The 26,890-nt window shown below is 32.3% G+C and overlaps 1 protein-coding gene across 3 annotated transcripts in view; it reads right to left on the bottom strand.

The window, feature by feature from the left end:
• Positions 1-5,619: 5,619 nt before the first annotated feature.
• The window catches only part of LOC127729459 (uncharacterized), a 36,763-nt gene continuing 15,492 nt past the window's right edge, over positions 5,620-26,890 (bottom strand). For all 3 annotated transcript variants that reach the window (XM_052237279.1, XM_052237278.1, XM_052237280.1), the window contains exons 8-11: positions 25,336-25,455; positions 23,109-23,249; positions 18,268-18,379; positions 5,620-7,033 (exon numbers count right to left, since the gene is read on the bottom strand). In XM_052237279.1, the coding sequence (XP_052093239.1) occupies positions 6,541-7,033; positions 18,268-18,379; positions 23,109-23,249; positions 25,336-25,455 (866 nt within the window). In that variant the 3' untranslated portion in view covers positions 5,620-6,540. The remainder of the gene's footprint in view (positions 7,034-18,267; positions 18,380-23,108; positions 23,250-25,335; positions 25,456-26,890) is intronic.

Below are 26,890 nucleotides of genomic sequence, written 5' to 3'. Positions count from 1 at the left end.
ACCAATGAACTTTCCACTAAAGTGTACAGATAACGTTACCCTGTTCATTTATAAATTGAAATATCATACATTAGAAAGTCTGGCATGATTGTACTTTTTTTTAAATTTCAGTGGCAAAATAATGGCTCTAAGCATACCTTCTCTTTATATGACAATGAATATTTATTGTACTCGAAGGTCAGTTTTCCTGATTTGTCAAATTATCTTGTTAAAAACTCAGTGAAAACGATGATTTAAAAGATGATTATTCGAATTCATATACAAATGTTTGGCTGAATACAGGTGAATAATCGAAAACATGAATTCTTATCTTCAAACAAGAGGCAGAAGTTACCAAAGCAATAATCAAACTCATAAGTCGAAAAACAACTGACAACGCCTTGGCAAAAAACGAACAACGACAAAAAAGACAAACAACAGAATAAGAACACAAAATGGAGAACTGAAGACTTAGCAAGACGAAACCTACCAAAAATCGGGGCTGATCTCAGGTGTTCCGGAAAGGTAAGCAGATCCTGCTTCACGTATGGCACCGTCGTGTTGCTCATGAAAGCACAACCTTGGTGATAAGTCTAATTCGGTGATGTCACATTCAAGGAAAAGATGACAGATTGTGTTTACCACAATTGGAACATATGTGTCGTCATCTATGAAACAGATATTCCATAACGGTCAACCAATTCGTGGTGGCGCTCGTTCGAGGGGATGATTTCAACTTCACCACTTTGAACCCTTGGTTTTATAGCGTCGTTGTACGCGGCAACCCTCTTACAAGAAAATCATGATGCTTTGGAATATCGTATCATTCGAGAGATATATACTACATATGCAGGAGCTATTTGAATGTTGCTACATAGAAGTGATAAGCTCACAATTGGGTAGCAGTCTTTATCTCTGTTGTCTCAAAGTTTTGTTCTGAACCGACCCTTATTGTCAATTTTGAGATGTAATTCGAGATAAAAGGCAGATGTAACTGTATCTGTTTTATCCTTTATTTATTATTTGTCTTTTGGTCGTTCTTCGTTTTCATTGCAATGGTGTTGTCAGTGTGTCGTCTACATATGGGTTTGAATATCCCTCTGATATCTTCCGCCTCTCTATGATAGCCTTCGAGGGTATACTCTGCGAAATGGTTATGTGTTCTTACGTTAACTACTGGTAGACTAAGAGTGTATAATTTACCTCAATGGTCTATTTGTTTTTACATTAACAGAAAGACTTTGGTGATATAATCTGCTACAATGGATATGATCTTACATTTACCGATAGATTTGGAGGGAATAATCTGCCATGTGGTCTATATGTTCTTACATTAACCGATAGACTTGGAGGGAATAATCTGCCATGTGGTCTATATGTTCTTACATTAACCGATAGACTTGGAGGGAATAATCTGCCATGTGATCTATATGTTCTTACATTAACCGATAGACTTAGAGGGAATAATATGCCATGTGGTCTATATGTTCTTACATTAACCGATAGACTTGGAGGTAATAATCTGCCATATGGTCTATACGTTCTCACATTAACTGATAGGCATTGCATAAGGTCATGTTTTTCCATGACTGTTAATGACGTCTTTACACTAAATCCATTGGATGTTGGATGTGTACTTTATTGATACTTTAGTCGTAGATGCATTTGTTTATTAGTTGTAATTGGCTTTGAACTAGCTGTCAGTAACTGCGAGTACTCTCATATCTGTACTTAATGTCTATTATATTGTGGGGATGTATAAATACATTGCCACGTCCGATCTGTGTTTTTTGTTCGATGTCTTTCTACTTGGTATCGATCTGATAGCCCTTTTCAACTAATTTTTATAGTTTGTTCTTATGTGGTACCGTTACACCACTGTCCCAGGTAAGGGGAGGGTTGGCGCCTTGAATCTAGTTTAACACCGCCACATTTTGTATGTGCCTGTCCCAAGTCAGGAGCCTGTAGTTCAGTAGTTGTCGTTTGTTGCTGTTTATAATATTTGTTTTACGTTCATTATTTTGTACATAAATCAGGCCGTTAGTTTTCTCGTTTGAATTGTTTTACATTTGTCATTTCGGGGCCGTTTATAGCTGACTATGCGGTATGGGTTTTGCTCATTGTTGACGGCCGTACTGTGACCTATAGATGTTAACTTCTATGTCATTTGATCTATTGTGGAGATTTGTCACGTTGGCAGTCATACCACATCTTCTTATTTTTATGTTAAGTGGTATATAAAATGAGATTCCTTTATATCTACATCATTGAAAATGTGCAATGTCCAGATATATAAACATGAAATGTGAGAGCAGCTAAAAACTTGATTGAACCTGCAACATCTTGAACCAAATATAGACTCGTTTACATGTACATAATATATAACAGATATAATTGTGTAACTTAGCTGGTAATTTCATACTTTCATAACTTTTTCAGATATAGCAACAGAAATTGATTATTGAATTAACTATACAACAATGTCATTCTGCGTACTGATGCTGTTTGTCATCTCATTAACGTGTTTAAGTGTTCTTTTATTTGTCTTTATTAATATTACTTTTACTGTTTGGTCTGTTTTTGGTGATATACATTTGACGTGGCTCTGTACTTATGCATCCCGTCATTGTGTTGTTTGTATTATTTTTCATTTTTACTTGTGTGCTTTGTCCGTTTGGCTTTTTATGTTTCTTTGATACATATGACGTGTCTCTGCTCTTTAAACATCCCGCCATTGTGTTATTGTTCTATTATAATTTTTGCATACTTTGAACGACAAAATTATTTTATATCTCTACCTGTGTGACGTTTACATTCTGACGTCAAACACGCGATTCTACGCCAGAGTTAATGTTAAAACTACGATTCGGTCCCAGTGCTTAAAATCCCTCGATCCTTTATGGGTTGATTTGGCATACATAAATAAAATACAAAAATAAGTAAGCAATGAACGAGGTTGTTAAATGTGATATATGTTTTTTTGTGCTTCTTTGTTAAAAAATTGTTTGTTTTTGTTGTGATTAAGATTGTGACACGGTGTTGACTGCTGTACCCCTATTTTGACATTTTTACCTATTATGTTTGTTTGTTTTATTCACGCATCGTTGTCAATATAATGGAATTTGATGCGACTGTCATACAAGTGAGAGGTTTAGCGCTATGAAACCAGGTACAATCCACCATTTTCTACATAAGAAAATGCATGTACCAAGTCAGGAATATGACATTTGTTATCCATTCGTTTGATGTGTTTGTGCTTTTGATTTTGACATTTGATTAGGGACTTTCCGTTTTGAATTTTCCTCGGAGTTCAGAATTTTTGTGATTTAACTTTTCACCTATACAGCAAATAAAACAATGTATACCGGTATATATATAGTACAGTCAGAGTAAACACAAACAATAAGATGGGTTTAACAAAGACAAAGAAGAACATAATTGAAAGGAAGTTTTGTCATGTGTTAAGTTAGAAACTTCACCAGTCATTTGTCTGTCGACTGATGCCCTGTCTTTTATCTAATTAGCCCATATACCCGTATGTTGCTAGGAAGGAAACCAGCCTACTTTTTTTGTCTTACCGATAATTTGGAATGAACTGCGGGTTTAAAGTACAAAGCAATTACTGTCTGTAAATTTCACATGACATTATTCTTAGAAACAGACTGATTTTTATGAATATTTTCAACTATAATAGTATATTGATTCCGTAATCTTTAATCTCATTTAAATAACAATAATTTTAGTGAGCAAATTTTATTTGACTTACAATAGATGATTTACTAATATTAGCAAATACCATGCACATGAAGTATTATGAATTTGAAGCCGACTTATCCCCGCCGCTTTTGTCAGATGATATACAATTCACATGGCCTTATTCTTAGAAACAGACTGATTTTAATGAATATTTTCAACTATAATGGTATATCGATTCCGTTTTTATCTCATTTTATAACCCAAACTTTAGTGAACAAAATTCTATTTGACTTACAATAAATTATTTACTATTATTAGAAAATACCATGCACATGAAGTATTATCAATTTGCAGACGCCTTATTCCCTCCGCTTTCGTGAGATGATATACAATCAGCTCTCATTTCGAGAAGTGTTACCATCTAATAGGTATTAAACAAGAACGCATGATCACAATACACGAAATATTTAAAGTATAAGAATTATCATCTACTTATCTCTTTAGTATAATTCCTGAATACCATTTTTAGCATACAGACACTATGCATTTATATTTATATATATATATATATATATATATATCTGTAGTGACAACTGCAAATTATAACTTTTCCATTGCATTTCATATGATAAGCAAAAAACAGGCATCTGATTTTATATATTGATATAATTAGAAAATCAACCCGTCATGGTAAGATTAAATCTGATTTTTTTTCGGTACTTGATTACAAATTAAAAACATATTCAGGAACAGAGCATGTTAAAATTATGTTAATTTGAACCATGATTTGTACTAGACTGACGCTTAGTTGAATTATTTCCATGCTAGTTTGCTCGTTAACACTTCACTCTACCTGGACACTTACCAATTTTACGTCTTTTGTTTGAACCGAGCGGGATCAAACATACCCACACCGTGCCAAGCAAGCTACGACGAGACCATACACAGACTAAGGCGGTTAGGTTTTCCAAGATTTTGATGGAATATTTGAGTTAGTACGAATTTGAAATTCAAAATGAAAAATGCATGTTTTATTAGTTCAACTTCATGCATTGACGTCAAAGTTCTAGTGGTCCTGACCTGTTCGTGCATTGATGAAAATGGACAGAGATATTTTCTATTCTCACTCAGACCATCTTTATTTAAAAATGCTTAATAACACAGGAACATTTATTCTTACTTTTGAGCCATACCAGCCGTCTATGAGAAAGAAAAATAAACAATATAAACAAACAAGTACATTTCACTCAATTCTAATTTCTTTTAGTTTTTAAATATTTGTTTTTGAATTTCAAAATTACTTTCAATTTATGAATATGTATATTTTCTCTAAAATCTTTCCAATATACCAGAAAGGAGTAGGCCCGGTAAGACCCCCTTCTGGTCCCAAAATATAGCATTTTACAAATTAGTTAAAATGTAAACTTTTGGCTATTTATTGGAAAGTAGAATACTTTTGCTACATAAATAGTGGCTGTTTTTGACAATACAATGCATATGCATCAGGTGCTAGCATCATTAATTCATGTAAAATTACTGAAATCTTCACAATTTTAACATTTGTGCTATTTTTTAGACGTTTTTTGTCGAAAATGGAAGTGGCCGCACTTGTGTTCAGTCTTAATACTTAAATATATGTTGTACTTGATGATACTATATAAAGGTTGAGACTGAGCACGAATGCGGCCACTTTCATTGTAGACAAAAACCATCTAAACAGTGACATTTTATAGTACTTTACGTACTTTTAGTACTTTTATAGGTACTTTTTGGTTTATAGCGCTTCAACGTTTTCGGTCCTTATACATCCTTGGCTTTCAAGTATTCGGCTTTGAGCGTTCCTGATAGAGGTAAATCCAGAAAAGCGCTTCGGACGCATGAAAATTATAACGTGTTATTTTCATTTTTTTTATAACATATTTGATAGATTTTTCATATTCAAGCTTGAATTTGAGCGTCTTTAATGACCAAATCAATTCAAATCTTTTACAAAAAACCAATTGAATCGACTGAAGTAGACACTTAAGTGTTTAAAAAATGTTAAACATCTTTCATTAGATGTATTTCAAATTTTAGGCCACAATTAGCCCTTACCGGACCTTCTCCTTTGTTTATACTACATATATATCATATTTTATCCATTTTAATACTTAAAATAAATGAAATTTATAGCTTCGAATACAAACTATAACTTTGAAAACAAAACAAAACACAAAACACGCAGTATGTTATTCATGTATAAGTCTTTATAACAAATGTATACAAAATATATAAAAAAGACAACTCTTTGTTTTCGAGTATTAAGAATATTTTTCATAGGTTTCCTTATGTCTTTAAACATAAGGAAAAACTGCAAAAGGACAAATTTGCCTCAACTTGAGATATTCCTATTATAAGCAATAGTCTTACCAAAAAATATTTTGGTACAATATTTATACGAATATGTTCATCTTATTGAATTATTTTGAGGGGTAATGTTATCAAATACTAGAGAATAATTTTTTTTAGATCATAATAGCCTAATAAATTGTTTTTACGGTAGTATGCTATATGGTGGCACAGTAACATAGTATGGGATATTTGTGCTAAACATTACCAGATTGTATCCTACTTTTTATTTTTAAAACAACAAAATCAACAAACTATCCCGTACATAGTTATATAATTCTACCCTGTTCCTGTTTACAGTGCCAAAATTGTAAATACCATTGTAATTGTTCCTAATACAGAATGATAAAGGTATTACACTTATTGTACATAGCCATCCTTCGGTCTTTTTATTTCAGCCCTTTCTTGTAATTTGTATGAGAAGCCTCACCAACATTTTTGATTACTTAAGCTCTATCATGTAAAACTTTCCAATAGTCACGACAGTAAATCGACATTTATAAGGGGACATAATTTACAGTTCTGTCTTACAAGTTCTTGACATTTAATTTTGTGTATATCGTTTGTATCTACCCTCTTACTAGTGAAAAGATGAGATATGTCGTTGATCTTACTACACAAATGCAAATATTTGTCAAAATCGTTACATTTAAACGCCAAATCTCTGAGTCGACGCACCTCAACCTGCAACTCGTTATACGCATTATCCCATTCATCCTCGTCATACAGGAACAGCGCGTGAAATAAGATATGCATCGTCTGCTCGCCACGTTCCGTGTTCTGACTATAACGTTTCCTATCGATCATCATCTTCTTGAAATCGTCTTTTGCGGCTCCCAAGTCTTTAGATGGTAGATGACAATGGAATCGAAGAAATATAATCTCATTTAAAAAGAAATGTCTCGGTGTACATTCCACACATATTTTATAGGCTTCGTCACATAATTGTATGGCTGATGTCAGCTTTCCTCTGTAATGATAAGTGTTACAGTATACTAAGTATATGTCTGAATGAAAACAAAAATATTCAGCATAAACAACAATCAGACCAGTTCTCCAGACACCTTAAATACAGTTTCTGACATAAACTTTACTACCTAAGAACAGTTTTGAACAGTTCTAATCTAAATATATTTGGACAGTTCTAAACTAGAACAGCTTCGGACAGTTCTATTATAGAAATGATTCGGAGGGTTCTACCCTGAACTGATTCTAACAATTCTAACTTAGACCAAATTCTTACAGTTCTATCTCTAAAACAGTTTTTGACAGCTCTATCTACTTATGTAGATCAAATTAAATTTAGTTCTCTAATTTATTTATTATTCTATAATTTATTTGTTAAGTTTATTTATTAATTTGTTTTATTTAGTTATTTGAGTTATTTATTTATTTTCTAATTTTATCTTTTTCTTCGTTCATGTTTTCAATTTTCTTTCTGTTTGATTTATTATCTATTTCTTGTTGTAAATTGTATTTATTATTGGAAACAAAAAATACCGGATGTCGTTCTTACCTTTCATGATTTATTATTTTATATTGTTTATTCTTTTTTTATTTTGTTATTTTACGAACTGTTAATATTAGCGTATTTACATAATTATATCAAACCACGTATGTTTCATTATACAAGGCTGAATGGTGTCGAGTATAAAACACTCCTCAAGAAAATATATGGCCTCTTTGTAATCTACATATTTTATCTGTAATAAACAACCCTTATATTTTACATGTAATTAGTGCTCCCCGACTTGTACTCTTGTCTTTCTTAAGAGATTATATTACTAGTATTCGTGGTTATAATTACAGAAATATTTTTTTTTATTTTTCCTCTCTGCATAAGCATAATAATATAGAAAATAAATATATGTTTGATTAGAAAATAATTATAAATATAGAGACAAAACAAAACAATATATATATATATATAACATATATCCAAGACTGCAATTATTTTAACTCTTTATGAAAAAATAAGGAGATGTGGCATGACTGCCAATGAGACAACTATCCACCACAGTTCAAATGAAGTGGATGTAAGCAATTATAGGCAACCGTACGGGCTTCAACAATGAGAAAAACCCATACCGTATATTCGGCTATAAAAGGCCCCGACATGAAAAATACTCCTTTTTATCTAAAGTATGACTTACAGGAAAATTCAGCTTATTGAAATTATCTTTACTATTTACTTCTTTTTATTTGAAGTATGACTTACCACTGTTTAAGTCAAGATCAGAAAATACTCCAATTAAAGTCATTTAGAAATGTTCTACCTTAGAACAGATTCTGACAGTCTAGCCTAGAACACATTCTGACAGTTCTACTCTAGAACACATTCTGACCGTTCAACAATAGAACAGATTCTGACAGTTCTACACTAGAACAGATTCTGACAGTTGTACCCTAGAACAGATTCTGACAGTTCTAGCCTAGAACAGGTTCCGATAGTTCTACACTACAACAGATTCTGACAGTTCTAGCCTAGAACAGATTCTGACAGTTCTAGTCTAGAACAGATTCTGACAGTTCTACACTAGAACAGATTCTGACGGTTCTGCCATAGAATAAATTTTGTTATAATGGAATTTTATACGACTGTCATACAAGTGAGAGGTTTACCTAGCTGTAAAACCATATTTAATCCACCTTTTTCTGCATAAGAAAATGTCTGTACCAAGACAGAAATGCGACAGTTGTTTTCTATACGTTTGATGTGTTAGAGCTTTTGATTTTGTCATTTTATAAGTGACTTTCCGATTTGAATTTTCATTGGAGTTCGATATTTTTGTTGTTTTACTTTTTTTTGACAGTTCTCACTTCTTTTTGAATTCTTGCGATTCCCTCAGTATGTTTGTTTGCCTCGTTGAATTTTTTAAAAAACGATTTAAGAGATTTTAACATTGGCAAACTACGATACCGGGTGCGTCGACAGGGTATTACTATCCTGCCATGTATGCATCACCCGCCATTCGAATTCACACTTAGTCAGGCTAGATCAGGTAAACCACATATTATTCTGACATTTCTAAAGATAGGTTTTCTAAAGATAGGTTAAAACTGATCCCAACTTTATATATCTTGTTATTGCACTGGTTAATTAATTGATTGCTGTTTGCTTTACGTCCTGTGGTAAATGTTGAAAGCATGAACAAGAACAAACAATTAATACAATACGTCGGTCCTGTGATAGAGGCTGTTCGTGATGAAGGTCGGGGAAAATTTGGACAGCCACTGGAAAGTAAGGATATATTGGATAGGGACAGATATTAATCTTTGCAAGTGGCCACCTACTGATCCCCCCAAGAGTTGTTGCAAGGCGTTGTAACGTCCACGAGACATCGGATTTGATGTTCCTATTCTGACCGGACGTGACTGCGTACTTATATATATCGCATAGCCAAACGGACGACTCACTTTGGCTAGGGTTTTCCTACCGGTCGGAAGAAGACAAAAGTGACCATACGTATATTCACCAGTCACCCTTGGGGATGCACTGGTTCAAACCAAAAGATGGATGATAATGAATGTATAGACAAATAGAAAAGAAATAAATATTAATAAAATTTATTGCTTCCAAACGTTTTTCTTGATTTATCCTCACCACAAACACCGAAACATCTGAACGTCAAGGGTGATACATACCTGAATACGTTAGAAGTTATATGACCAAAAAATACATAGCCAAATTCATTAAGGTCATCTTTATTTGAAGGAGTTGGAACCTAAGTTTCTAAGTAATTTCTTAATTTATCAACGGAATGCAGAGGCGACAGATACCAAAGGATATTCAAGCAATTTAGAAATAGTTTATCATTTATCATGTCATTATTGAAGCACTGACTACGGAGCTGATGATACCATCGGTATGAATGCTCGACCAGCAGGGTACACTTTTGTTAGTACCAAGCGTTTGAAATTTAATGAAACGAGCTTTGGTTTGTAAGTCTGGTATAGTAGGTTTAATCAATCATTTTCAGTATTTAATTTATCAGAAAAAAATGCTTGATTATCGAAGGGCAGTAACTTCAATGGGCAGTCATTAGATTGTTTAAGTCAAATGTGATTTCTTTATAAAACGTGTGCTTTCGATTATTTCTGCTGTTACAGTTTACGTATTTCTATTCTAGCTCAAGATGAAAACGATAAAACAGATACCCCTTTTTTAGAATTTCAAAAATTATGTGCAAAAGCTTCCACATGGTTGCCATTTGATAGATATTTAAAGTCATATGAAGCTTCAAATTTAAAAAAAAGTTTAATATGTTTTATATACTTGAATGTCTAAGTTTTACTATAAAAGAAGTGTACGTGATCTTTATTGTAAAAGAAAATCCTTTATAATATCAAAATGTTCATAAATGTACTGCTATTGAATAGTGGTCTTCTCGTTCACTAATTCGCCGATATTTTCCCGTATACAGTGACCAACTACGAGGCCACTCGTTGGACTTTCGGCCACCGAACAGCGCAAGTGCAAGGAGAAAACCGTGATGAAAGAATGTAAACAAACGTGCACAGGAAGGTATATAGTAATAACCGATTCTTAAAGAGCAAATTTAATACAACAAATCATTTAACAAAATACAACAAATCATTAAACAATTGTTAAGGAAAAGTTTTAATTAACAAATGGCAATGCATGGAAAATTTAAAAAATATGTTACGGCTATATCAATTCTCTTATTTGTCACGTGCTCCACATGCTCTGTGTTGATTATTTATCAATGTCACGATCCGGAAAACGTCGTCAACAAACTCGAAAGCTAATTGGCTTAATCAACAATCACTGAAGGAAATATTATTTGTCGATAATATATTATAGATTCGTAATAAATATAAACGAACGTGCATACAGGACTTAATTTTAGTATGTATGCATGCATTGGTTCAATAATTTCGATAACATAAAAATTATAAGAAACTCGTTTCATATGACTTTAATTAACACCGTTCGCACAGTGTCTTCAAAATCAAGGGATTATTGAAGAATGCTGTTTATTAATTAGTAATTAAAACCTCTTTCAATATGATAGATTAGAGGCAACAGTAGTTTACCATAGTTCCAATTTAATAAATGAATTCAGTACATACAAAACAGGTGAAGGATTCGCATAAGGAAGGTCTCAAGACGACTAAACCAATGTAGACGACTATTTTTTCTAAAAATCTAAGACAGCGAAACAAACATGTCGCTACTGAGCTGATGATGACAGTTAAACTTATGTAGTGTCGATTTCAGTCGTTTTTTTCCTGATAGCAGTGTTGTAGTAGTTTTTATAGCATTGATTTTAAGTTATTCAAACCCTCTTTTGATGTGAAAAAAACATACTTGAATTAAATTGGATTAAAAAATTACAGACTGTCTACCCTCTCGGTCTTAATGATAATATCATGGGAATTGGTAATATATCAAGAACCGATTCTGTTAACATTTTGGATATAGTTTCTAAAACTGTTCGTAAAAACCGTTCTCATGGTCGTAGAAAAAATCGCAATCAAAGAAAATTTCGGACCAATCATACCAATATTTCGGACCTAATTTCTATTTCAAAAAACAACGGCAGACATTATCTGTTAACAAAGCTCTGTTCATTACCGGTTAATAAGTTAAATAAAATTTTAGAGGATTGCAACACAATTTCAAATAGCAGTCCTAAGTATGAAATCGTTCAAATTATAATGGCATATTGTTATTCTAAACTGTTTCCCAAAATTGATCGCCCTGAAGATCATAAAAAACAGTTTATTAAAATAAAGTATGTCAATAAAGGTTTTGATTTTGTAAATATTGCCGGTATTTTTAACGACCATTCTGTTAAAGAACAAATTCCGGGATATTTTGATAATACTGAGCTCCCTCTTATTTGTTATATTTACAAGAAATCTACCCGGAAATTTGTGTTTAATTATAGCCAATTGTGTAAAGATGTTAATATCAGTGAAAATACACCTACTTCATGTAATTGCAGTAATTCCGAATACATTTATGGACCCATTTCCCATGTTATAACAGGAGATCTTAACATCGTTCAAGACCGAGAGTTAAAATCATTCCTCAGTAAAGGACCTAAATATCGTCCCCCGTCAATTATTAATTGGAATGAGTGTCGTAATATCATCCACGACTCACTCCATACTTACTGTTTGAAATGGATAAAACGGGAAAAAGCTGACAAAAAATCTTTGGACTCTTTTTTTAAATCAGTAATGAACATAGTTGATATACGTATTCAACATTTTAAAGAACATTTTACTCTTAACAATAACCACAATAAACCTATTTCTCGTATCAAACATAAACTAAAAGAACTAGCCAAGGAATTTGTTTTTGTCCCGGCCGATAAAGCTGCTAATAATATTATTATTGTTTGACGTAAATTTTACATTGAGGTTCTGAAAAAAGAAATCACCAATTCACCAACATTCCAACTGACTCCATTTTCAGAAAACGACATCTGTAACAAACATAAACTTTTAGCTACCGCTTTACAAGCAGAACCAAATACAATGAAAGTCCCAACTATGTATTGGCTTCCGAAGCTACACAAAACACCTTACAAATATAGATTCATTTCGTCTTCAAGCCATTGTTCCACTACTAAATTGTCTATTCTTCTTACCAGTACACTTGGTACAATCAAAAACCTGATAATAAATTGTTCAAATAAGGCCTTCGAAAATAGTGGAATTAATTACTTTTGGAGTGTCAAGAACTCGTTGGAAGTACTTGATAAATTGCATGCATATATTGGTGATTTTGAATCTGTTCAAAGTTTTGATTTTTCTACCCTATATACCACATTGCCTCACATTCTCATTAAGAAAAAATTCACACACCTAATTAAATGGGCATTTAAAAAGTCAGAATGTGAATATATATGTTCAAACTCTTTTAGGTCATTTTTTAGTAGCAATAAACAAAAAAACTATGTCAATTGGACATGCTTTGATACTATATATGCCCTTGAATTTTTACTAGATAACATTTTTGTTCGCTTTGGAGATTCCGTATATCGTCAGGTTATCGGAATTCCAATGGGGACTAACTGTGCACCACTTATTGCGGACCTTTTTTTGTATTGCTATGAGTTACAATTTATGACAAAAATCAGTAAAGACCCATCGAAACAACATCTGATACACAAATTTAATAATACTTTTAGATATTTGGATGATATTTTGGCTCTCAATAATGACGACTTCAGTATGTATACTAAAGAAATTTATCCTGTTGAACTTACTTTAAATAAAGCTAATACTAACAATGACCACTGCCCTTTCCTCGATCTTGATATCTATATCATTAACGGAAAGCTTAATACTAAAATATATGATAAAAGAGATGATTTTTCATTTCCTATCGTTAATTATCCATTTTTAGATGGTGACGTTCCCTTGTCACCATCTTACGGTGTTTATATATCTCAACTTGTACGATTCGCTCGTGTATGTAACAATGTTTTAGATTTTAACGAGAGAAATGTATGTATTACTGAAAAATTATTACACCAGGGTTTTCGATATCACAAACTAGTCAAAACATTTACTAAATTTTATCATCGGTATAAGGACATCATTCGTAAATATAGCTCAACATGCAGACTTCTTATACGTTCAGGTATTTCACATCCAATTTTTTATGGAAATATTCTTTATAAAGCACAAAAATGTCAGTATTCACCTCTGAAACTAACAAAACCTTTAAATAGACTTATTAAGAAGGGATATAGTTACGATACTGTTGTCAGGTCATTAAAGATTGCATATTTTGGCGTTGATATTGATTCACTTATAAGGTCTTTGCATCTGCACTAAACACATTTATTTAAAAACCAGTTGTTGGCATGACACGGGTTATGTTCTTCTCATATATGTTATGATGGTATGATACTAAACCCCTAACGGGAAGGATTGTGCCTGATATTCATATGATGAAGACATAATCTTTCAATCAGTTTAATTGAAGTCTGGAGCTGGCATGTCAGTTAACTGCTAGTAGTCTGTTGTTATTTATGTATTATTGTCATTTTGTTTATTTTCTTTGGTTACATCTTCTGACATCAGACTCGGATTTCTCTTGAACTGAATTTTAATGTGCGTATTGTTATGCGTTTACTTTTCTACATTGGCTAGAGGTATAGGGGGAGGGTTGAGATCTCATAAACATGTTTAACCCCGCCGCATTTTTGCGCCTGTCCCAAGTCAGGAGCCTCTAGCCTTTGTTAGTCTTGTATTATTTTTAATTTTAGTTTCTTGTGTACAATTTGGAGTTTAGTATGACGTTCATTATCACTGAACTAGTATATATATTTGTTTAGGGGCCAGCTGAAGGACGCCTCCGGGTGCGGGAATTTCTCGCTGCATTGAAGACCTGTTGGTGGCCTTCTGCTGTTGTCTGTTCTGTGGTCGGGTTGTTGTCTCTTTGACACATTCCCCATTTCCATTCTCAATTTTATACTGTAGTTACATCCACAAACTCATTGAATTAAATGTTTTGACATACAATTCCTTTTACAAGGCCATTACCTTATAAAGTACACGTTCAACGTTTTTGTATAAAAGTACATTCGCAGCATAGATCATGCAAGCAACAAATAAGGGGCTAATTATATATGAATTATGATTGACCATTCGATAGATTTTCCCTTAAAAATATTCATTTGATTATATATAACAGTTTAAAGTTTCTATCCACCTGTTCATATTACCTAATTTTGTCAGCCTATACATTTAATAATGCAAATGCGTCATCAAATACATGTTTTGCTATAAACGTTCTTATATATAATAGCAAATTTGCAAGTACCGATTAAACAAACCTGCTATTGCTTGCTCTCTGGTGCATATAAAGAGTATTTCCTTTTGACTATTTGATATGTTTTAAACAATGCGTATTTCGACGACACTCTATATATATTTCAGATTTGAATTCACATTCGTCAATAAATATGCCCAGCGCAATTTGTTCTTTCTAAATTCAGCGTAAAGGTAACCTCCGTCCTTTTCTACCTGGTATCAAAATATTTTATGGTAGGTCGATAGAATGGTAAAAGTTGGCAAAGTCGACCTTAGATTTAATTTAGTTATTATTCTTATGTGCATCTTGGTGATAGAACTCATAGCGTTTCTACGTATTAATAATCCCTGGCCATTCATTTGATGTGTTTGAGCTTTTGATTTTGCCATTTGAAAAGGAACATTTCTTTTTCAATTTTCCTTGGAGTTCGGTATTTTTGTTATTTTACTTTTTAACTGTTTAGGATTGAGTTTTCCTATTGAAAATAAATCATGAAAAGCGCTTCAAACGCATGAAATTGATAAATGGTTATTTCATTCAAGTCAAATATGAATTCATTTAGATAGTTTACTGTCGATTATTTCTGCCCTTACATTTAAAGTGTCCCTATTTCAGCTCTCAAGATACAAATAATAAAAAAAAATCCTGGGAAATGTTCAAGGGAAATTGTGTACTAACAACTGCAACATGTTTGTCACCTAATACATATTTTTTTAGCGTCTTGCGTATAGTTTCTAACAACAATAAATGGATTATTGAATACTGTTGTTTATTAATTAGTGAATTAAATCCGTCTTTTAATATGATAACATAGATGAAACATTACTTTACACCAACACATAATATCACATTTTTCACCAAAGTTTCTACCCACTAGCTAATGTTATCTTATTTTACAATGCGTGATCAAATAAACGTTGGCTTTAACAGTTTTTTTATATAATAGTAATGAGGGCGTGCGCTATATGCTCTATTGTGCCTACAAAAATTAGTTACTTCTAAAACTAGGTGATTCTAGTTAAACAATTAATTAGTATGTGTAAAGTTCAAACTGTAAAATCTTTAAAATATTATGAACATTAACCGCGATGATTTACGATCTTAGAGGTCACTGTTTAATTCTATAAAATAAAATTACATAATCTGCATATTTTCAATCATATTTGTAAGTAGGAAATATTGAGCACATGTAAGTACTAAACAATTTTTTAGATGAATGGTGTTTTTAATGAACAAAACATGTAGTAAGTTATTTTGAGGGTACATGAACGTGCTCTATATTTGTAGGTCCGAAAACTATGTTAATCTTCAGTGTTTCTGTAGTTCCTTTGTTTTACTCTTATAGTTGATGTGTTTCCCTCGGTTTTAGTTTGTAACCCGGATTTGTTTTCTCTCAATCGATTTATGACTTTTGAACAGCGGTATACTACTGTTGCCTTTATTTACCCAAATCTATGTATTTTTCACGAAAACACAAAGAGGGGCTTATTGCAGGACGTCATAATTGAATGTATTGTGACTTAATGGATAAAGATCTACTCGTTTTTAGTTGGCATTTCCTAAACTCCAAAACAGACATGACTTGAAATCTTAAATCAACAGTTCAAATTCAGTACAACATTAGGCCAAAAATGTCCTTTGCCAGCATGTATCAGATAAATCTGACCAATGACTGGCTGTATTTTTTTTTTTAACTTGTTTTGGTTTATTGATTTGTCATATATATGTTCGTTGGTTATTTTGTTTGACTGTTCCACAATTTCTCATTTCGGGACCTTTAAAAACTGACTTAACGCTATGGGTTTTTTCTTATTCTTGTCGAACGGTGACCTATAATTGCTAAAATTATTGTCATGTGGACCATGTTGGACCATGTTGGTTAGTTCTTCTATTGGAAACCATACCACATCTCCTTATTGTATTTACATTTGCCCAAGGATTATACAAGCCTGAAACTGCTTGCCATTAGGGGACTAATTATAAGATCTAGTATGCGATAAACCTTCCGATAGATTTTCAATCTCGAAAATATTTAGAACCTGATTATTTCACATTGTCGACTTTAGATTATCTATGTTTTAATCAAGTAATGTCAGAATACTTGATAAAAAAAATTAATAAAAAAAATAGATACTACGAGTAGGTGGTTAGAATCTATAATTTGCCTTATTGCATTGAAAGCGGATTTTGACTAATTTAATAAACAAAAGTATTGAAAAAATGTTTTAGTGGGAAGGATTGATTGATTTGTGTTTGCTTAACTTCAATTTTAGACAAAAATGGAAGCAGTAATATGTTATAATAGTTTTGAATGTAGCATTTCGTTCATACCATTAATTCCAATCTCTTCAAATAGTCAATTGAAAAAAAGTTATCTAATCTAATAAGTTGTTATTTTGTAGTTATATTATGCTCTTGCCCTTTTATGATTTTGGTTCCCATGGCAGATTTTTTTTAAAGAAAATGCTAGTAAATTTGTGCCATGACAGCTTGACTTATTGTAAACATTTATTTGATGGTGTCACCAACCTAGTGACTAGTGAGTAGTTACCGGCATGAAAATGCGGATATTGTTTTATTGAAATTGACTGTTATAAAATGTTGTAAATCATTTAAAATGAAGGAATGTATTTTTTTTTAACTTGTTTTGGTTAATTGATTTGTCATAGCTCCGTTTTCTTGTCCAGGGTTGGCTATAGTTTTGGTCAGTGTTGGATTTATCAGCTCTTCAATGTTTGTATTAAATTGTGAATTTTCAAATATTTTTGGTTCGGGCATCACTGAGGAGACGATAATTTTCGAAATTCGTATCTGTTGTAGTACAATTGGTCACGTTCATGGCATAACAATCACTTGGTAGATAACTGTGGTGGGGGACTGTTATTCCCCGATGGTATCATCAACCTAGTAGCTAGTACTGGCATGAAAATACAGATATTGTTTTATTGAAATTTGCCGTTATAAAATTTTGTAAATCCTTTAAAATCAAGGAATGTAAATTCCTCATGCATGGCCCATATTCATCGTCTGGATTGGCTTAACTTTTAATACGTTTTGGTTTTATCAGCTCCTCAACTTTTGTATTAAATTTTGTATTTTCAAATTCATGTTTAGTTTGTGCATTACTGATGAAATATTTATTGTCGAATCCGCATCTGGTTCAGTAATAATTTGTCCCTTTAACGTTACCATCTTTTCCGATTGGCCGTTGTAATGTATGCTTTCTTAAAATTGGACATTTGTCACCTTATCGCTCATAACAATTTAAGAGATAATTTCAATTTTGTAGTTATGATTGTATTACATTTTAGATTACATTTTGTGTGTGTATGAGTTGTGTAATTAATTTCTCTGAGATTTTTTTTTCTTCTTAATCTTTTTAGGAATAAGAGAATGAAACATACTGTACTAAGAATATTTCTGCTTTCTGACGTAAGGTTAGGCCTGTGTAATAATCATTCCATCCACATTTTCTTCTGATATTTAACGCCTCCTCTGTAAGTTTTAGTGCATAGCCTGAAAATCATGAATGTACTTTAGAAAATCACAAACTGTAAAATGCGGATTTGACACAAAAAAAGAAATTTCCCTTCACGATAAAAGGATATTTATTACTATTTTGTTCGTAAAAATGCACAATTTGAAAAAAAATTGTATATGAATACCCTATAATTACAAAAAAAAATACCAAATCTACAATGCTTTTCATATCCAGGTTCAACAGTATCAAAATATTTACTCATACTGATGAAGATAGGAATATGGTCATCGAATAAAAGTCCACATCATGGCCAAAAGGCAAAAGAATGCGACATTTTGATAAGGATTGAGCAAAACAAGCTTCTATGAACGAGTACAAGTTTGATTAAATCAACGTGTTAAAAGAATAAGTGAATAACGACTTCTGTATTGGATAAGACCAACGAACATTTCTAAGTTTGTTTAGACAGGTTTAAATGATTAAAATGCAAAACTGTTTTGTTATTTTTATGTTTTCATCTTTATAACTATAACACTATGCATATAGATTAAAATAAGTCAGTACTACGTACGTATACAATGTTAATTAATATTAAAAATCTAACATGGGTGTTTAAAGAAAGTTATGCCTGGCATTTACAGAAAGATAGAAGAAACCACAAGGAGAAATCAAAACGTAGGACGCTAAGGAGACGCCAAAAGGATAACCAAAACCCATGTCGACAAGGAGAAACTAATGGGGTAATCAATATCTATGTGGATATGGAGACAACAAATGACAATAAAATCATGTCGATAAGAGAGATCAAAGTTATCACTACGTAGACAAAACGGACAACGCCACACAAATTACCCATAAAAGGTTTTCAAATACTTTAAAAATATAACACGAATTGAAACAAAACTGAAATTCAGATATTGTTTGTAGACTTGTATTGATCGCTATTTGTTTGGGTTTGTCATTATTTTGTCAGTTCATCCTCTTCTTATCCACATGTAGTAATACCTAGGCATTTTGAAACTTTTTTATAGAGTCAGTTTTATCTAGTCCCGAGGGTGACTTTTTTACACAAGTATACAAAATACGTTTTGACATAATATACCAAGTGAGATGTGACGTATGAATCTGTGATTTTCTTTCAATTCCAAAGACCACTACATTCTTAATAACTTTAGTTTGCATGTCTGTAAAAGCATTGTCGAAATATATTTCTAATTAATAACAGTTTCGAATGAAAGTACAAATTGATACCCTACTGTAGCAATTTGAAGGTTGTAATTTGACACCAAAATAATTGTTACATAAAAAAATTAATGTAACATGATAACTAACAACAAATGTGACCAATTTTCATTGTAATGGGTATGATTTCAAAACTTTGAATTTCACGTGCTTTTCAGTACTAGGTATAAAACCACTAATTCATTGCCCCATTGCTTTCTATGTTAAATAATTAAAATAATTAAAATAACACTTTTCATCGCCTCTTGCTAGAACTAGCTCTTATTTTAATAGTTTCATTCCTTCCACTATAAGACCTTGGAATAGTCTTCCTTTGGGTATATTTAGAAGTGGACTGGACAAGTTTTATAGGATAAGGAAACTTGATATAAGTCATTGTCAACTCAGAAATAATGCTAGCAACCTAAAATCTCATTTGTTTAATCAGTTCTTATCCGAGAACACTTTTTGTGCAAACTGTAATCACCCTGTTGAGGATAACCAACATTTCTTTTTTGTTTGCCCTAAGTACAATGATGTAAGACAGATCCTACTTGATTCTATTTACTCCATTGCTGATAATGTTGACATAAATATTGAATTATTACTTTTTGGAAACAGATTATTTTCATATGATATGAATATTGCTATTTTTAAATCTATTCAAAAATACATCAGTGACACTCAACGTTTTGTTTGAAATTTACTTAATTTTTGTTTTATTTAGTTTTTTTTTTCTCCTCCACTTCAACATTAATTCATTTATTCCACTAAGCAAGCTTAATGTCTCTTTCAAGCCATATATATATATATTTCTAATGACTTATAAAGGATATTTGCATGTTTCAAGGTACTTGAATAAATGATGAGTAATTGCCTATATACTTAAATATACTTTACGTCCATTTTCACTGAACTAGTACACATTTTTGTTTAGGGGCCAGCTGAATCCCGCCTCCGGGTGCGGGATTTTCTCGCTGTGTTGAAGACCCATTGGTGGCCTTGGGCTGTTTTGTGCTCTTTGGTCGGATTGTTGTCTCTTTGACACATTCCCCATTTCCATTCTCAATTTTACATTATGTATGCGGTAAAAAAAAACATAGAACATTGAAGGATCTGACAATTTATCACAAGCTTAGCAGTATAAAGCTTGGTACCAAACATTAATATGATCTCCTTTGTAGTGGCTAAGAAAATAGGAAAGTGTTACAGGGAGCAAACAGAGGTCAACCAGTTAAGCAAGGTATACGAATCTAACCATGCATATTTACCATTAACTGTGATTCGTTACAGGAAAAGATTAAATCAGCAATAAGAAAGGGCATAGAAAGTCCTCATCGCAATAACAATGGCTTGGTACACTTTATGTCCAAAGACAACATACATATTATCAAACAAATAACGAATGGCTTTAATCTTTTTCTTTGATTGTCCAATAAATCATGTATGTGGATACATAGTCTCACATTCTTTGATAAAGAGAGACGATACCAAAATGGACAATAAAAATTACTATTCGAAGAAAACTGGACCACAAAAAAATAAAAGAAAACTGGACAACTAAATGCCCACAGAGAAATACAAGACAACTGGACAATAACATGACCACAGAGAAATACATGAAAACTTAAAAATAACATGACCACAGAAAAATACAAGAAAACTGGACAATAACATGACCACAGAGAAATACAAGACAGCTGGAAAATGCCATTACCACACAGAAATACAAGACAACTGGACAATAACATGACCGCAGAGAAATACAAGAAAACTAAATGCAACAGTCCACAAACCATTTAACAGAAAACTAATGATTTAACAGCACGAACCCAACAAAAAGGGAGGTGAAACAGTTGCACTCTGTATTGGTCACCATTTGTTGAACTGACCAGTGGAATGGAAGGACAGTCATGTCCTACAAGACCGTAAATACTCCGAATAGAAACACGATAGTCATCTTATTATATGTGTAAAGACTGTATCTTTATTCAAATAAGGTCACAAGTTTTCTGAATCTTTTTTATTAAGGGACAAGAATTGTATGCATTCAAAATTCCCTTCAATTCTCTTTAACATGTACTAAGCATTTACCAAAGGACAAATTGTCCGTTATACTGAAGGGCTAGTAGTATTAATTTATTTGGCAGATTTTTTTAAATTTTAACTTAAATGATCTTCAAATTCGTCATTTATTTGTATTTCTTACTGTATTGATTCGAGCCTCACTGTTTCTGCTCTATATCAGAATTCTGATTGCTATATTATTATTTTTATCTCAACCTTATAATTTTTTGTTATTTCATGATAAATATCTTGTATTACAAATTCCAATAAACTGTGTAAAATTATATTAAGCTGCATTATAGTATCATTGCACGTTAAATATGAAAATCTGACATTGACGACATGCACATCAGAAAATGTTTTGAGATATATAATCGGATTAGGACTGTCTAAAACTGTTATATTTTACTTAACTTAAAATTCCAAAGATAAATTAAAGTAACATACAATCTAAGTCGCTTACCGCTTGTTATAGTATAAAACATTTGACTACTAGTATTTTACTCACTACACTGAAATATCCGCATTCTAAACTTAAGAACCCTTAAAGACAGATTGAAATAATTAGCCAAACGTTGCTTCATTAAATAGAATGGCCAATGTAGATACAATTTCTTTTGAAAATAGAGAACACTCTTATTGAAACAAAACATTCTTTGAAACTGTTATACGTCCAACCGGGGTACACATAGCAGCGTGAAGTTATTGGTTAACTGTTACAAGCATTTCGGTAATTAAGTAAGCCGAATACAGAAAATTCATTCAATAAAGGCCAGGTTATAACTTATGGAAGTACCATAAGCTCCATAGCGATTCCATTGACACTACATGTATCTACAATATTTGTTGGTATGTTCACAAAGAAAAAAGTAAAATCACAAAAATACTAAACACCGAGGAAAATTCAAAAAGGAAAGTCTATAAACAAATGGCAAAATCAAAAGCTCAAACACATCAAACGAATGGATAACAACTGTCATATTCCTGACTTGGTACAGGCATTTTCTTATGTAGAAAATGGTGGATTGAACCTGGTTTTATAGCTAGCTAAACCTGTATGACAGTCGCATCAAATTTCATTATATTGACAACGATGCGTGAACAAAACAAACAGACACAATAGGTAAAAATGTTAAAAATAGGGGTATAGCAGTCAATATTGTGTTATCATCTTAATCACTATAAAAACAAATAAATTTAACAAAGAAGCACAGACATTCAGTATCTAGTATTTTTAAGACAATTATCCAACTCTGTCAAAACTAACTTAATTACAATGTTTAGCGAAATCTATCTTCTGATAGTTATTTCTAATAAGGGTTAAACCTTTGAATTCAATATAAAGTAAAGTCCGGTGGGCATGACATATGCATATAAACGCAAAGCACAACGAACCCGACCGAATACCCGTTGTGACCTCAAGTGCTCCCTATATTAAAAAGATAATATTCATTTGATGTAAATTACAATACTTACCATTATTTCCTCGTTTAACACTCTGATTTGCTATATTGTTTAGTGGTGCAACAAGTATTTCCGGTGATATATCTGCAAATTTCCGTCTTTCCTCGAGAGATGATTTGTACCACTGAAGAGCCCTGTCTTCATCTCGTCCAGCTACAAAACAATCAGTCAGTTGATTCTGTCGTATTCTTCAACTTCAAATTTGATTTGGATTTCCAAATTTTTTAATTCGAGCGCCACTGATGAGTCGTATGTAGACCAAACGCGCGTCTGGCTTACCAAACTATATGTCTTGTATCTTTGATGAGTTTTACTATTCAATATCATATATTTAAATACTTACTACTGTATGTTTGTCATTTGTGAAAGGTAACAGGTAAAATAATGTGTATGACAATTCACGATGACTTTTAAGATGGTCTTCAGAAATGTTGGAATGTTTACTCAACCAATGTTGTCAATCAGATGTGGTTCTTAAAATTTCTGTAGATCCACGGCAAAATCTACAGTCATAATCTGGACATAGTTGCAGTTATATCAAAACTTTTCATTTTTCTACGCTTTACACTACTATCCCCTATGCTCAAAAGAAACATTGGATACATCGTCTCATCAAACATAGCTTTTTGTTTACAATTGGTACTAATTGTGCACCCCTACTGCCAAAATGGTTTTCGTACTCATATAAACTCATACCACACATTATCAAAGTCAAAAAGGAAAAAAAAGCATTTTGCAAAATCAGATTTATTGATGATGTCCTGTTTTTCAATAACCCTAATCAATATCTCAGTGGACTTGAGCTTAGATTTATTGATGATGTCCTGTTTTTCAATAACCTTTATCTTACATATCTCAGTGGACTTGAGCTTAGGGATGCTACCAAAAATAGAAGGTCTTCTTCATCTCGTGGTCTTTTTTTTCTCGATAGTGGCACAAATGTACGCTTCAAACTAGAATATATAACAAACGAAATGATTTCAGGACTTCCCATTTCTCAGCAGTACCATACCCTCTGTTCCATCGTATAGCGATTACATATCTTAATTGGTACGTTATGGTCGTGAGTGTTCATACTATATTGTCTTCATTAATAAAGGTACGCTACCTTACACAAATATGAGGACGATCGACTGAAATAGACATTTCATAAGTTTTACGGTCACCATCACCAATTAGTTTACCTAAACGATATGTCTTTGTTTCAACTCACTTGCGTTATGTTTTCGCAGTCTTTGATCTTTAGATACCAGAAAAGTTATCTCATCTGTAACTTTACCAGTAAACTCATCATAGATACCAGGATTAAAATTGTGTAAGACAGACGCGCGTTTCGTCTACAAAAAACTCATCAGTGACGCTAGAATCAAAAAAGTTAAAAAGGCCAAATAAAGTACGAAGTAGAAGAGCGTTGAGAACCAAAAATTCCGAAAGGTTTTGCCAAATACAGATAAGGTTATTTATTCCTGGGGTAGAAAATCCTTAGTATTTCGAAAAATTCAAAGTTTTGTATACAGATAATTTATGATAATGACCATTTTTGTTCTGTTCCAAATTGTGACATTTTACCTGGGTGTAGTTTCCCATGGCGAGTGGTGCATGCATAGTAGCAGGCGCATGCCCTATCGACCTGTCCCTTCTTCTCTTTCTTCCTTCAGTTTTTGTCGGTACCTTGATTTGACTAACGGTCGACTGATGAAATTACAACAACGGTAAACTACTGTTGCTTGTATTTACAACTCATATTAATAAAAAATTATGATGTAACTTTTTTTTTTCATTTTGATATGCTACATATTAATTTATAGCCATTTTAATCATATGTGGAACATGGAGGATTATATAGGAAGACAATTTTAAACAATAAGACACCAGCTTATGTTTTGAAAGTGACGTAAAATTCATTATGATATCTTCGACAAGGCGACTGAGATCTTTAATCTACAAATACTTCAAAGATAACAAGTTTATTATTTTGTATCCCAGACGCGCGTTTCGTCTACTTAAGACTCACCAGTGGCGCTCCAACTAAAACAGTTAGACCATAAACGACACACGACTTTTTGTTGACAAAACGTATTGTACCGTCAAAATACTGTTTTCGATCAAGGTTTATCAAGGATTTAAATATTGAATATACCACAGAGACAAAGAAAATGTTTTTTCCTATTTTTATTTTTATATTTATCATTATCTCCAATGGGATTCTGTTGTATCAGTATTTGTCGAGTTAACTTACATCTATCCATTATGAGTCCAAATGTATTAAATATGATAGCTATTGCTGAATGGTACGGAGCCTCTTTCTGAGCTAGGTCCAATGCTTCATTTAATGCTTCTTCTGCTGTCGAAAAGTTTTCTAATTGACAAATTGAAAAGTTATATAATCATTATATTATTTTTCTTCTCTGTGTTAATATAAAAATAAGAAGATGTGCTATAATTGCCAATGAGACAACTCTCCACCAGACACCCATGACATAGAAGATAACTGGTATAGGCCACCGTATGGCCTTCAACAATGAGCAATCTCCATCCAAAAAAATCAAAATGAACAATAGGGAAAGAAAACTCGTCTCATTTGTCGTAAATTCCCGTGGAAAACTAAAATATCTAAATCTAGGAAAGGATAAATGCCCTTTTAAAATTCTTACTTCGTATTACAAATGTATAACTGAGAATATATATAGATTCGACCACTGCATCGAGTATGATACAATATTTCTAAAGTGCATACGATACAGTTACAGGGGAGGTAATGACGTTGCTAACGTAAAATGTTATTTTCGCGACGTCATGAACTGTGACATATCGGGAAAAGATGTATTTTTCGACTGATGTTTTTCATTCAAACTGATTTAACTTGAAAACGAGTTCATGGACCCCTCTTTTTTTTAAATGACATTCGGTTTGATTGCGTATTATTTGTACCAATTTTCATGAAAATGTCAATTATGCATTTTTTTAAATTTGATAAATATACAGCAAAAAATGAGGTTTTTTTCTACATTCATGAACATTTGATGAATTTGAGTTATTTCTAAACAAAAGATTTCATAAATTTATACGATACTTATATAAAACAGAAATTACAAATAATTTAACAAAAAACAGCTTGTGTTTATCTTTTAAAACAAAAAAGTTATGCATTTCTGTCGGAAGGAAAAATACGTCCACAAATCCGAATTTTGAGCAAATATCTGAAATTTCGAACTCATTTTACTCAAAAAGTAGCACATGAAGGTATATTTTTTATTACATATTTGATTTAATCAGGTTATAAATAGCCTATTTGCAAATTTTCATCAAATTTTCATTATGGGATCAAACCCGTATCGTATGCCCTTAACTGGAGAAAGATACATTTGGAAATTTAATGGGGTTTGTCGAGCGTTTTGGTATTATTAAGAATTTAATTGTCGTAAGGGAAGAAATGTCGTATTGCACCGAATTCGATGGTTTAATCTGTTTCTCTAATTAAGAAATAATTCCTTCATGTCATGCTCTATGCTCATTTAAACATGGTAAGGCATTATATTTGTCGATATTTTCAACTGAGCGTTAGCGTCAAACATATTTTGTGCTAATTAGAACACGGCTGTGTTTACATAGCGAAATAAGAACGTCATATTAGAATGATTTTAGACGATATGTAAAAAGCATTTATTTTAGTCCTTTTTCCAATGATCTGCAAAATGTGTTTTTTCTATGTGATGTCATTAGACGTTGTCGCTTTTTCTTCGTGACGTTACAATATGAAGTTCTTCAGAGGACAGCAAGAACATATGACGTCA

This window comes from Mytilus californianus, unplaced genomic scaffold (assembly GCF_021869535.1).
Source record: "Mytilus californianus isolate M0D057914Y unplaced genomic scaffold, xbMytCali1.0.p SCAF_2, whole genome shotgun sequence".
NCBI lineage: Eukaryota > Metazoa > Mollusca > Bivalvia > Mytilida > Mytilidae > Mytilus > Mytilus californianus.
Note: the sequence above shows the minus strand (reverse complement) of the source record. Positions and strands in the feature narration are given on the sequence as shown.